The sequence below is a fragment of the Prionailurus viverrinus genome, chromosome B2 (assembly GCF_022837055.1).
Source record: "Prionailurus viverrinus isolate Anna chromosome B2, UM_Priviv_1.0, whole genome shotgun sequence".
NCBI classification, from domain to species: domain Eukaryota; kingdom Metazoa; phylum Chordata; class Mammalia; order Carnivora; family Felidae; genus Prionailurus; species Prionailurus viverrinus.
Genome location: NC_062565.1, coordinates 47184656 through 47199675, shown reverse-complemented (window position 1 = coordinate 47199675; position 15020 = coordinate 47184656). Strand labels below are relative to the sequence as shown.

The 15020-nt window shown below is 33.2% G+C and overlaps 1 protein-coding gene across 3 annotated transcripts in view; it reads left to right on the top strand.

The window, feature by feature from the left end:
• The window catches only part of MMUT (methylmalonyl-CoA mutase), a 35757-nt gene that overhangs the window by 4313 nt on the left and 16424 nt on the right, over positions 1–15020 (top strand). For all 3 annotated transcript variants that reach the window (XM_047858944.1, XM_047858945.1, XM_047858943.1), the window contains exons 3-8: positions 1309–1676; positions 5203–5360; positions 7125–7296; positions 8509–8757; positions 11762–11873; positions 12943–13058. In XM_047858944.1, the coding sequence (XP_047714900.1) occupies positions 1309–1676; positions 5203–5360; positions 7125–7296; positions 8509–8757; positions 11762–11873; positions 12943–13058 (1175 nt within the window). The remainder of the gene's footprint in view (positions 1–1308; positions 1677–5202; positions 5361–7124; positions 7297–8508; positions 8758–11761; positions 11874–12942; positions 13059–15020) is intronic.

Genomic DNA, 15020 nt, shown 5'->3' with positions numbered 1-15020 from the left:
AACAGTTACATACATGTTACATAAAAAGGAATTAGTTAAACTCATATGACATGAGAGACATTGGCTTTTTCTTTGAGAAGCTTTTTTAAAATTAAAGTTTATTTCTTTTTATTTTAAATTTATTTTTATTTTTTTAGAAATAGAGAATGTGTGTGAGCAAGGGAGGGGCAGAGAAAGGGGAAGAGAGAATCCCAAGCAGGCTTCACGCTCACTGCTAGTGCAGAGCCCAATGCGGGGCTTGAACTCACAAACCATGAGAATGTGACCTGAGCCCAAATCAACAGTCAAATGCCCAATGAACTGAACCACCCAGGCATCCCTCTTTGAGTTTTTACTTAACGTTGTTAGGATAGGAATTAAAGAGGAAATGGTTTAAATGGTTTAATGGTTTAAATGGTTTAAACAAATGGTAATGTACAAATATATTTAGTGCAATCTGGCACTTAGGTCTCTAAAAATCATATTAACTACTATTTCTTTCTGATCTATATTAAAATTATATTGTTTGCTAAATTTGAGGATCTGTACATTTATATTGCAGATGGAGGATCTCATATTTAAATTATTTTTATTTTTTTGCATGGTGTTCATAATTTTGTTTTCCAGAATATTTGAACAGCCAAGACATCTTGTTATGACCATATTAAACACAAGAATAAAAATAAGTGAGCATACAAATACCAAGTTATGTTAACTATTTGTGAACAGCCAGATCTTTTCATGAATCTTAAAAAGTATTTTTACTGAGGGGCGCCTGGGTGACTCAGTTGGTTAAGCATCCAACTCTGATTTTGGCTCACGTCATGATCTCAGATTGTTGAGGTTGAGCCCTGAATCTGGCTCTGTGGTCACAGCTCAGAGTCTGTTTGGGATTCTCTCTCTCTGCCCTTACCCTGCTCATGTGCACATGTGCTCTCTCTCTAAAAACAAATAAACTTAAAAAAATATTTTTTTACCTAAAATTGTTAAGATAAGGGCAAAATAGGTAAAGGGGATTAAGACATACAAAGTTGAAGTTATTAAAAAAAACAAGGTTAAAAAAATCCTCAAATAGACATAAGATAGTGAGGTGTTTTGTTCTTTTTGTTCTGGAACCCAGTTTGTACATTTTGCCATATGGGAAAACAGTTTAGGAGATGAAGTGTCTTTATTTAAATTTGTTTTGACATGTATAAGCATAAAAATAATGTTTGTTATAAAAGTATCCTATGATGAGCTGAATCGACACCGTTAGGAGTGTTAACATAAATCAGTTTACTTTGATGCCAGACTCTTTAATTCTACGTTGTTTTTCCTTTGTGTGTTTAGCTGGTCAGCAGGGATTATCAGTTGCCTTTGATCTGGCGACACATCGTGGATATGATTCAGATAATCCTCGAGTTCGTGGTGATGTTGGAATGGCTGGTGTTGCTATTGATACTGTGGAAGATACCAAAATTCTTTTTGATGGAATTCCTTTAGAAAAAATGTCAGTTTCCATGACCATGAATGGAGCAGTTATTCCAGTTCTTGCGACTTTTATAGTAACTGGAGAAGAACAAGGTGTACCTAAAGAGAAACTCACTGGTACAATCCAAAATGATATACTAAAGGAGTTTATGGTCAGAAATACTTATATTTTTCCTCCAGAACCATCCATGAAAATTATTGCTGACATCTTCCAATATACAGCAAAGGTATTTTCTGCTTCTTGTGGGTTTTTCTTTCCTTCTTTAGATGCAGGAATTTTTATAAAATATCATAACCTAATTTGAATTTGATAAGTGAGTCTGAATAATAGTATAAAGTCAGAGTGTGGGTTTTATGTTTACGTGTGTTGCTAGTTTGTATTTTTTTGCTTTCAATGTACTCATAGTGTGTTGTTACCTATAGGAATCTTGGCATTAGACATTTACTGTATTCTACTTATTTTTAAGTTTGTATCCTCTGATAATTGTCAGAATCAGGGAGGGCTCATAATTTATACTTTGTTTCTTGCCAGAGTTCAGATTCAGTTTTGAAGTGCACACTTGTGTCTGACAGTTGGAGATCAAAATATCAGCTGTATTTCTATTAGAAACTAGATTAGAAGATGTCATTTATATCTGCATCCACAATGTGGTCCTGATATTTCACTCCTGTATTAGGTTTATCTTCCCCAATGAGAGTGGTGGAAAAAGAAGGTTCTTACAGTGTTCCTATCTTAGCAACAATCCCTCCACTGGGAAACATAAAACTTCATTTTCCTCCGAGTAACTAATATGTATTTTCCCTCATCATTTACACTCTGCTTCTTGCTGACAATGCTCTCCGTTTCTTTACCTACCTTAAAGTTAGACTGTATTATTTCATGGCAAAAGGCCAGTCTCTCCTCTACCATGAAACCTTTTTTAAAAAAATCTCTTTTATTTCTTGTAATTGCTATTACCTCAGAACTCTTGCAAGCATTGCCTACTCTTCTCATTTGATATTCAGCTTTTACACTTTGCAATTTTATGTCTTTTCATATATCTTATTTGTCCCTGTGAACTATATTGTATAGAATTGTATATTTTTATCGCCCTTTTCAATTTCAAGACCCTATGTGCAGGATTACATTTATTTTTTATTTTTATTTTTTCAGTTTTCCCAAAACTTTTTATTTTGAATACTTTACAGAAAAGTTAGAAGAATGGTTTTGTGTGTGTGTTTTTTATGTATTTATTATTTATTTAATATAATTTATTGTCAAGTTAGCTAACAAACAGTGTATACAGTGTGCTCTTGGTTTCGGGGGTAGATTCCCATGATTCATCGCTTACATATAACACCCAGTGCTCATCCCAACAAATGGCATCCTCAGTGTCCATCACATTTGCCCCTCCCCTCCTCCCCCCATCAACCCTCAGTTTGTTCTCTGTATTTAAGAGTCTCTTATGGGTTCACCTCCCTCTCTATTTGAAACTATTGTTTCCCCTTCCCTTCCTCTATGGTCTGTTGTTTCTCAAGTTCTACATATGAGTGAAAACATACGGTATCTGTCTTTCTCTGACTGACTTATATGACAAACACACGTACAAAGATAGCAGTAGCTTTAACTAAACAGGAGTCGATTCTCTTTCATATGAAAGAAGTTGGAAAGTAGGTTATCAAGAGCTTGGTTGTAGGGTTGCTCCACAGTCATTAGGGCTCCTTTTACCTTGTGCTGCCTTACGGTTGAGGAAGTAGGTGGGCTGGATGTGTTTGGCATGGGGAGGGGGGCAGCTCCTCTGATTTAAGGTGAATTTCCAGAAGGAACAAATGAAAGTTCCACTATCTCAATGGACACACACAGTAGTGAGAGGAGATTGGAAGTACAGTTCTTGTACATCGGCACTCTGCATTTACGGTTCAGGTATTACGGGAAGAGAGGGGAGAATTGAATAGTTGGTAGCAGGTTGCTTAGTTTGTGCTATTATGTACTTGGGCATTTCCCCTTTTGGAACGTCCTAATGTCATCTGCAAGTTCAAAATTGCTTTATATAATCCTTCACGTAAGTGTAAAAGTTCTGGTTTCACATACTGGTCAAATAATGTTACATTGAAGTACTTTGTAAACTGTAAACTTTTCTATTTTTAAAAAATTTTAATTGTAGAAAAATATACAATGTAAAATTTACCATCTTCACTCTTTTGAAGTGTACAGTTCAGTGGCATTAAGTATATTCACACTGTTGTGCAACCATCACCACCATCCATTTCCAAAACTCTTTTCGTCTCGCAAACCTGAAACTCTGTGCCTGTTAAATAATAACTCCCTATCCTCCTCTCCCTCCAGCTCCTGGAAACTGTCGTTCCACTTTCTATCTCTGTGAATTTGACTACTCTAGGTACCTCATATAAGTGGAATGATAAAGTATTTGTCTTTTTGTGACTGGCTTAGTTCACTTAGCATAATGTCTTCAAGACTCATCCATGTTGTACCATGTATCAGAATTAACCTCCTTTTTAAGGCTGAATAATATTCCAATATTCCAATATTCCAATATTTCTATTATTTTTAAAGAAATTCTGCTACTAAAATCCTCTTTGTAGAGAGGCACCTGCTTCTTTCGTTGCTTCTTATTTATAAGCAATAAATGCACTCAAATTGTCTCTCAATTCCATGTAATTCAGTCCCCTTACTGTTTTTGCAATGGAACATTTTTCAAGACCTTTTGGTTAATTATAAGTATTAAAAAATGTAAATTACAGATAGTCCATAGCATACATTAGCAACAGCAAGTAACATTTTTTGAATGCTTCCTGCGTACTGGAATAATACTAAGTGGTTTAGGTGAGTCATTTCATTTAATCCTATAGCAACTCCATGAGGAAGTACCTCTATTTTATATTTTAAGAAACCAGGGAATAACTAGGTTGAGAAACTTGCCTGTAGCCTTATGACTAGTTAACTGACACTAGCCATCAACTAGACTTTGAGTACTTTGACTCTAGAGCCCATGTTCTTAACTACCGTACTCAGTTTCTGTGATTTAGCTTTTATTATTTTATTTGGCCAATTCTTGGGAAGGAGGATAATTTTGGGGCTTGTCAGTATATTTGTGCTATGTACCCTCTCTAATATATTTTAGGGGAATGGTAGAAATGCCATCTTTTTAGTGATTTGGCAAGAAAGAACCTGTCTGGGATATGCTTAGCATTAAATATCACAGTAAATCCAATTGAAGTCTTTGATTTCTAATCCATGTATCTTAATCCTGTTTTATTTCAGTATGTAGTCATTTTCAGTGACTTCAAAAAGAACTTCAAACAAGAAAATTGATAACTAGTAAAACTTAAATGTATTTATCCTTAGAAGATTAGCCCAAAGTTATGAGATCTTAGGATCTCTTAAGAGGTCACAGTCCTTGGTTTGGAATTAAAGATGTTTAATCAGTTTTCGGACTAAAGGTTCATTCCTACTTTTAGCTAATTAATTTCAGAGTTTAAACTTTGACTCTAAAGAATGGTTAGTGCAGATTCTTTTTCACCAGAAAAATAAAACAGGTGCATTTTACAATGGTTCATTGAATCACCACTTAAATTGAGGAGTGAATTAAATATAACAAAGTAAGCATTAAATATTTTCAGTTAATGTTAAAGACTACTTAGTGTATCTGAGTTGAACATCATTTAGAAAATAATAGTCTTTTAGAAAATGAGTTTAATAGAGAACCTTTAAAATTTTTTATTCACTGTTATATTTTTTATTATTTTATGTAGCACATGCCAAAATTTAATTCAATTTCAATTAGTGGATACCATATGCAGGAAGCAGGGGCTGATGCCATTCTGGAACTGGCCTATACTATAGCAGATGGGTTGGAATACTGTAGAACTGGACTCCAAGCTGGTCTGACAATTGATGAATTTGCACCAAGGTGAGTAAATTGACCTCAGAGATTGTTTCAGTGTTAGGAAAATTTTTAGGACCAATTTATGAATGTATAGTAAATATATTGATAAAATGAATTTGTGTATATAAATGTCATACTAGATTCTCTTATGTTTTATTGGAGTAATAATAAGAGAATAAGCCAATACTGCTTACAATTAAAAATTAGAATTAAATTTTACTCTACTTCTTGGTAAACGAGAGGAATCTTGTTTTTCAGTTGCTCACAGAACACAATTAACTGGCGTATTTTGACAATTAAACTGTAAACATATAAATGATATTGACTTTTATTCTTTATTTTTCCATTTTAAAGAGAAGTCATCTATTACATTTTTTTCTGTTGCACTTGTAATTTAAGTGTTTTGGAATTCACAGTGCTATTAAACATTTCTGTTTTAAAACAGCTTATTAATAAATTTATATAAAAATATACTTGATTGAAGTTTAAGAATTGTTTAAATTTGGTGATTAAAAATTGGACATATGAGTAACTGCTAAGTTTTGCTCTGGGCCAAGCACAAACTTACGTGCTGGGAATAAAATTTGTAAAAACATGACTTTTGCCCTCAGTGAGTTCATAGACTCTATATCAGAGGTTGTTGCATACATATTATGACAGCAGTTCTCAAAGTGTGGTCTAAGGACCCCTCAGGGTAACTAACCCTTCCTGGGATCTTTCAGGTCAAATTGTTTTCATGATTGTATTAAATCTTTATGTGCCTTTACCACTTTCATTATTTCAAGAGTGTACATTGTTTTCCAGAAGCTACACGATATGTGATGTTGCAATAGATTGAATGTAGAAGCAGATACTTATTCTAACTGTCTTCCCTTAAGCCACAGATTAGATTTGCAAAAATGTAAAATAGTGACTTTTTTATTACAGTTTTTTTATTTTAGCAAAGTACTTGCTTTTCATAAAAATGTTACTTTTGTTAAAATGTATGTTTACTGTTTCTAAATGAATTAATATATACAATATTGATAGATATTATCCAAATAAAAATTCTTTGGGATCTTTAGTATTTTTAAGAGTGAAAAAGTATCCTGAGAAACATATTTGAGGACTGCAATGTTAACAATTTCTTCCAAGGGCATATCAAAAAATTTTACTAGTTTTTAGCTTAATTAAGGCTCACCTTGTTTTATTTGAAGAAACACAGCCTTTCTGCCTTTAGGCATGGGCAAGTAAACTAAATGTGTAAATCAGTGACAGAATATAAGATAAAAAGGAGTAGTGGGTTTGGGGGCAATTGGAGAAATACATTCCTAGACCAAATATACTATAATTCTTTCAAAACAAAACAAAACAAAACAAAACAAAACAAAACAGGAAAACTTTCTTGCTATCCAAAACCACAAGTTTGTGGTTTTATTCCCTTCATGGGTTACCCCTGACTTACATATTGGGTATTCTTGAAGTATTTATTTTTGGATAGTGATTCATTCTATATTTAAAGACACAAGAGGAACTTCTTCTCTATAGAAGACCAACTGTGAAGTGAATAATTTCTACCTGAAGCAGATGACTACAGCTATTTCTTCTGTGTGCCTAAAACTGTACTTTTATCTGTTAGGTTTAAAGTTACTTATGTATATATGCTTATGCTTTGATTTTAATTCAGATTAAGTTGTTTGAAATTAAAATGTGGATGCTGTTTTGTTTAGTGTGTGGTACAATTAGTTTTATTTTCCATTTTAGATTGTTAAGTATAATCAAATAATGGACTTAACATTACTATTTTAGGTTGTCTTTCTTCTGGGGAATTGGGATGAACTTTTATATGGAAATAGCAAAAATGAGAGCTGGGAGAAGACTCTGGGCTCACTTAATAGAGAAAATGTTTCAGCCTAAAAACTCTAAATCTCTTCTTCTAAGGGCGCATTGTCAGACATCAGGATGGTCACTTACTGAGCAGGTATGTGTATAATTTAAAGTGTAGAATTTTAGTAAAATAATATATTGTCTTACAAGCAAGATAGCATAGTCAGGAAGTAGGTTTAAAAAGCTATCTGTTAATATTTGAAAATTATAATTATTCTAAAGCATAATGCACATTGATAGTTTTTACGCATGTGTTATAATAAATGAAGTTGGCTCCCTCTAGTGGTTAATAATATAAAATCATTTAAACGTTAGCTTGTATGCAGTGCTGTTTTACCTTTTTAAAAGTAAAGAAAAAATATGATGAGGAAGAAGTAAAAACCACAACTTAGTTAATATCGCCTTAAATAATTTTAAGAGTTTAAATTATTTTTTTAATATTTATTCATTCAGAAAGAGAGAAAGAGAGCATGCAAACGAGGAAGGGTCAGACAGAGAGGGAGAGATAGCATCCCAAGCAGGCTCCCCACTGACAGCACAGAACCCAATGTGGGGCTTAATCTCACGAACTGTGAAATCATTACCTGAGCCGAAATCAAGAGTTGGATGTTCAACCGACTGAGCCATCCAGGCACCCCAAGAGTTAAAATTCTTAACATAAAATCACCTAATTAAAAATTTGTGCATCTATATTATTTATTTTAGTTTATTTTAGTTTAAATAAATATGCATGCAAACATACCATTTAAATGTTATTTTCATTTGCATAATTTAATTTCATTCTATTAAAAAACTGATCTTTTTTCATGCATTTTCTTTACATATAAAATTATTTTGATATATTAAAAATAATTCATAACTTTAAAGCTACATTTCTTTTATACACCTAAAAGTAAATAAAAACTAATATATCTATTAAATATTGCTTCAGGTCCTTATAAATGGAGAAGTAGAGATTTCAGGATTGGAAGGAATTTTAATAATCATTTTTGTCTTAACCTTCTCATTTTTACAGCTAAGGCAGCTAAAGTTCAGAAAGGTCCAATGCCTTGCCCCAGGAACAGAATGAATCCAGATTTCTTATCTAGATTCATTGTTCATCTGTTTATTAATCACTTATTAACAAATCATTTATTGAGTGCCTATTAAGTCTGGCTTGTTTACTAATTCATCTTAATTTGTTGGATATTCTGAAGCCTAATGTAGGCATTGGCAAAGTAAGTACACAGTAGCCACTGCTTAATCATAGCATCCTTTATCAGTTGTCCCCTTGTTTTGACTTTTTGCTTTTCTCTGAATGTTTTAGGACCCTTATAATAACATCATTCGTACTACAGTAGAAGCAATGGCGGCAGTGTTTGGAGGGACTCAGTCTTTGCACACAAATTCTTTTGACGAAGCCTTGGGTTTGCCAACTGTGAAAAGTGCCCGAATTGCCAGGAATACACAAATCATTATTCAAGAAGAATCTGGGATTCCCAAAGTGGCTGATCCTTGGGGAGGTTCCTATATGATGGAATCTCTCACGAATGATGTTTATGACGCTGCCTTGAAGGTCAGTTTCTCCTCTTTGAAATTTTGGTTTTAAGATTTACAGATTTATAAAGGTTATTAGGTATTTTGATATGTAAATCAAATCATAGATTTATATCAAGATGTATAAAATGTTCGAGAGAAAAAGAGAATTTTAGGTTTGACCTTCTAGTATACAAAACTGAAACATAATTTAAAAATATAATTGTGTTTGTATTAAAGTATTTTATTCAAAGAGTTAAAAAGAGTATTAGTATTAAAAGGCTGTAACATAAAAAAGCAGTCCTTTGTCTTCTACTTGCTTTTTTTCCTGCTTCTTTGAATCAAATACATCTTTTTTGTTTGTTTTTATCTCCATATTTAAAAATTATACATATACACTAGTTCTAATTCCATCAATTTTAGTCATTACCTATTGCTTTGTAGTATGGTAGTTTAGTATTTTAGCTGATTCTTACCTCTTCTTTCTTTTGTCTCATAATACTACCAATATAATTACATCTCAATAGTATACATCCTTCTGAAGTCCTCCAGTGCTGTCATTTGATTTAGACTAGTTTCTCTCTAGACCTGCTGACCATTGCAGTCCTTTGACTAACCTTTGTCATTATCCTGGGAATTCTTTTCACCTCTGCTATGTTGAATCTGTATCCTGAATGCTGTGTCTATCTCTGTTGATTTATCCCTTGTTATTTTGAATGATACCTCATAGGAACCTCTCAGAAGTTGTACATAGGGGATGAATTATATGAAACTTTGGATGTTTGAAAATGTCTTTATTCTACTCTGGTATTTGGTTGATAGTCTGTGTTTGAAATTATTTTCATTTGAGAGTTTGTAAACATTGATCTGCTTTTTATTCTAGCTTCTAATATTTCTGTTTAGAAGTCTGATGCTATTTCTACTCTCAGGCCTTTCTTTCTAACTGTTTTAGGATCTCTATTTTTGAGTTGGGGGACATTGATGTGTATATTTTTCCTATATTGGACTAGACCTTTGGTGAGCATTTTTTATCTGGCCTATTTTTCATGTTCTCATAACTCTGGAAAATTGTCTTGTGTTATTTTTTTTGATAGTTTTGTCCCTGCCATTTTTTCTGTCATTCTCTTTCTAGAACTCTGAATTATTGGATAAGGACCTCCTGGAATGATACTCTGATGTTCTTATCTGTTCTATAACTCATCTTTGAGATTCTGTTTTGTTTTCTTAGGGAGTCGTCAACTTTAAATTTCTACTCACTTTAAAATTCATATATCATATTTTTAATTTCCAAAAGCTCATTTTGTTTTCTATGTTTTGTGTGTTATGTTACTTGTTTCATTAATACAGAATATAATCTTTTTTTCTGAGGATATTATATTTTTTGAAGTTTTCTTCTCTATCCTGTATTGTCTCTTTTCTCTGTGTGCCTTTTGTCTTTAATCTTATTATTCAGAATACAGGTTTTTATATCAAGATATCTTACCCTTGCCTCTCTATGTACTTGGTGTTTGATAGCCCATTGCTTTTCTACAGAGATAAACTTTGGTCTGTTTTTTGCAGATGTAAGCTTTGGTTGTCCTGACAGAATGGGAGAGGGATAGTTCTAAATTCTCAAGTAGTCTTCCTCTTTTTAGCTTCCTATCTTAGCTTTGGCTTCAACACAAATTCTTATTTCTTGAATTCTTCTGGAAAAAAACCAAGTTTTACTTTGTTCCTTTCTGCTGTGTCATATACCATTCCACCATTCATTTTCCCACCACCTCATGTATAAATAAGGCTGTGATTGAAGGTTTAGATGTATGCTGGTGTCAGTAGCAGTAGAGTTATGTTATTATTGTGCTGATCAAATAAAAAATGAAGTTGCATTTTGAAATACATTCCTTAAAGAGTATTTATTTATGTATCCATGAAAACTTAAGTAACTAAAAATAAAGACTATTGATGTTATCTTTAGTTTTCTCCTAAGACTTGAGTGACAGGTTTTGTGCTTCCAGAATATACATCTTAGTTTTTCTGTTGTCTTTTGAAGTAACTTTAAATATATAATTTCTGGGGCGCCTGGGTGGCGCAGTCGGTTGGGCGTCCGACTTCAGCCAGGTCACGATCTCGCGGTCCAGGAGTTCGAGCCCCGCATCAGGCTCTGGGCTGATGGCTCGGAGCCTGGAGCCTGTTTCCGATTCTGTGTCTCCCTCTCTCTCTGCCCCTCCCCCGTTCATGCTCTGTCTCTCTCTGTCCCAAAAAAAAATAAATAAACGTTGAAAAAAAAATATAATTTCTATCTTTTTTGAAATATAACGGACATATAACATTGTATTAATTTAAGATATAAAACATGATGGTTTGATATATGCATGAATTGTAAAGTGATTACCAGAGTAAGTTTAGTCACTTTCCATACCACACAGTTATACAATTTCTTTTTTTTTGTGATAAGAACTTTTAACATCTACTGTCTTAGCAACTTTCAAATATACAGTACAATATTGTTAACTCTATGGAACTTTTTTCCTCTTTAAAAAAAAAAATAATGTTTATTTTATTTTTGAGAGAGAGAGAAATAGAGACAGCACAAGCAGAGGAGAGGCAGAGAAAGAGGGAGACACAGAAGTGAAAGCAGGCTCCAGACTATGAGCTGTCAGCCCAGAGCCCGAGGTGGGGCTCAAACTCATGATTTGCGAGATCATGACCTGAGCCGAGGTCAGACACTTAACCAACTGAGCTACTCAGGCACCCCATTTTTCCTTTTTTTTAAAAAAAAAAATTTATTTTATTCATTTAAGTTATGTCTACACCCAACATGGAGCTCAAACTCACCCCAAGATCAAGAGTTGCATGCTCCCCCTGACTGAGCCAGCCAGGCACTCCTAACTATAGAAAAGCTCTTGATGTTAACTTAATTCTTTTCTTATGAAACATTAAACTTACCACTAGAATAGTTTAGGATTTTAGTAATATTGGTAATTATGTAACGTAACAAATTTGTATAGTTTATAAAAATATCATTATATTCTTTTCCAGTTTTATTAATCTATTTTTCTTAATAGCTTATTCATGAAATTGAAGAGATGGGTGGAATGGCCAAAGCTGTAGCAGAAGGAATACCTAAACTTCGAATTGAAGAATGTGCTGCCCGAAGGCAAGCAAGAATAGATTCTGGTAAGATAAAATGAAAATGTTTATATGTGAAATCCAGTACTGTATTTAAAAAGAAATATTAATTTCTGTTTAAAGATAACATACATAGTTAATAAAACAAAAATAATAGAAAAATGAAACTTAGATGTTTCTTTATCTATCTATCTATCTATCTATCTATCATCTGTCTGTCTTCCTGTTTGTATTTTTGCATGCATGTATGCATATGGGCAAGCATATGTACAGAGTATGTGTTGAGGTATGCCTGTGTGTGTGTGTGTGTGTGTGTGTGTGTGTGTATATAAGTGGGTATCTCCAGCGTTTTGAAGATGGTATTATTAGTCATTGTGCTCTGCATTGGAGTATTTATTCATTCAGTCAGTGAACACTTTTTTTTTTAGTATTTACCATTTGGGGCACTGTATTATGTCTGGGATACAACTGTGAACAGGAAAGACATGATCTCTTCACCCTTAGAGTTTACATTTTAGTAACAAAGAGACAGAAAATGGGCAAGTGAACACATAAAAAATAATTATAGATTGTGATGAGTTCTGAAAAGGAAATAAGGAGAAGAGTTGGGTGGCAGGATGTCTTTAAATGGTAATAATCTGGTAGTTTGAGGCAAAATATATTCTTATTATGTTAAGGAAATATCTTTATAATTCTGGTTTATTACTTACAGATTTTAAAAGTACTTTTTGTTAAAAGCTATTGGCTGTAAGAGAATACAAGAATATATTGAAAACATTATTGGATGTTAATTCTCTCACTTATAAGTCTTTATTTGCTGCTATTATTTTAATTTTGTAGTTGTAGAAGAGGATTTGTCAGAAACTCTGAGAAAGTATATAGTTTGAGAGAATAATAAAAATCCTCCCTTAAAGAGATCTGATATATACCAGTTCTTTCCCCTCTCACCCCCATTTTGTTGTGATTTGCTGATCTATATTGAAGTTTCATTAAGATTTAAGAATACTATTTAAAAATATTAAGCTTATAAGCAAAGTATATGATGATCAGAGCATTACTATTAGGGAAGTATTTATGAATAGAATCTACATATTATTTTCCTCTGGGAAATTGATAGGTTCTGAAGTGATTGTTGGAGTAAATAAGTACCAATTGGAAAAAGAAGAATCTGTGGATGTTCTGGCGATTGATAATACATCAGTGCGTAACAAGCAGATTGAAAAGCTCAAGAAGGTAATGATAGCTATCATATTTTGAGTGCTTTCTGGGCATTGTGTAGACCCTTAAATTGTCCTGTTTAATCCTTACAACAACCACATGAGGTAGGATTTCCCAACATTTTAAAGTTAAGGAAACTGAAGATAAGGGAGATTGAGAAACTTGCCCAGAATAAATAATTGAACAGCTAAGACTCAAATTCATTTTAAACCAAGACAGCTGCCTCTGTGAAACTTATATGTTATTATCAAAAATCTCACTGTAATAACACCTCACATAAATTACAGATTAAAACAAAGGCTTAAATGATTATATAACTCACTCAAAACTAAAAATTAAGTTCAGAGTATATGAACCCAGGGCTTCTCACTGATTTGTTTCCATTAGCCCATGGTTCCTGATACCACTATGAAAGAATCGTTTGCTTTCTGTTTTTTTCTTTTTTTAAATTCAAATATATTTTAATAGTACTTTAGTAAGATACCATTTGTAAATGAGATATATTTATTTTAATTGAAACTAGATTATTATCTTAGCTTTATTGCCAATTTCTCACTGAGCTGAATCAAAATATATGAAATACTAAAATAGATAAAACATTCTTATAGTTATAATCTATATATTTATTTTGTATGAAGCTACTGTGGTCTTTTAATCTCTGGCTTTTATAATTACTGTTATTTCCAAAGCAAGAAATTGAATTTTTTTTCTTAGATTTTATTTAAATTCAAGTTAGTTAACATATAGTGTAGTATTCATTTCAGGAGTAGAATTTAGTGATTCATCACTTACATACAACACCCAGTGCTCATCCTAACAAGTGCCCTCCTTAATGCCCATCACCCATTTAGCCCATCCCCCACCCACCTCCCCTCCAGCAACCCTCAGTTTGTTCTCTATAGTTAAGAATCTCTTATGCTGTGCCTCCCCCTCTGTTTTTTATCTTACTTTATTTTTCCTTCCCTTCCTCTGTGTTCATCTGTTTTATTTCTTAAATTCCACATATGAGTAAAGTCATGTGGTATCTTTCTCTAATTTATTTTGCTTAGCATCATATACTCCAGTTCCATCCATGTTGTCACAAATGGCAAGATTTCATTCTGTTTGATGACTGAATAATATTCCATTGTGTGTGTGTGTGTGTGTGTGTGTGTGTGTGTGTGTGTGTGTAAATATGTACATCTTCTTTATCCATTCATCAGTCGATGGACATTTGAGCTCTTTCCATAATTTGGCTATTACTGATAGTGCTGCTATAAACATTGGAGTGCATGTGTCCCTTTGAATCAGCATTTTTGTATCCTTTGGATAAATACCTAGTAGTGCAATTGCTGGGTCATAGGGTAGTTCTATTTTTAACTTTTTGAGGAACCTCCATACTGTTTTCCAGAGTGGCTGCACCAGTTTGCATTCCTACCAATAGCGTAAGAGGGTTCCCTTTTCTTGGCATCCTCGCCATCATCTGCTGTTTCACAAGTTGTTAATTTTAGTTATTCTGACAGGTGTGATGTGGTATCTCATTGTGGTTTTTGATTTGTATTTCCCTGATGTTCAGTGATACTGAGCATGTTTTCATGTGTCTGTTAGCCATTTGTATGTCTTCTTTGGAGAAATGTCTGTTCATGTCTTCTCATTTCCTAACTCAATTACTTATTTTTTGGGTATTGAGTTTAATAAGTTCTTTATAGATTTTGGATACTAGCCCTTTATCCAATATGTCATTTGCAAATATCTTCTCCCATTCCGTAGGTTGCCTTTTAGTTTTGTTGATTGTTTCCTTCACTGTGCAGAAAGTTTTTTATCTTGATGAGGTCCCAATAGTTCATTTTTGCTTTTGTTTCCCTTGCCTCCGGAGACATGTCTTATAAAAGTTGCTGTGGCCATGATAAAGGTTGCTGCCTGTGTCCCTCTAGGATTTTGATGGCTTCCTGTCTCACATTTAGGTCTTTTATCCATTTTGAATTTATTTTTGTGTAT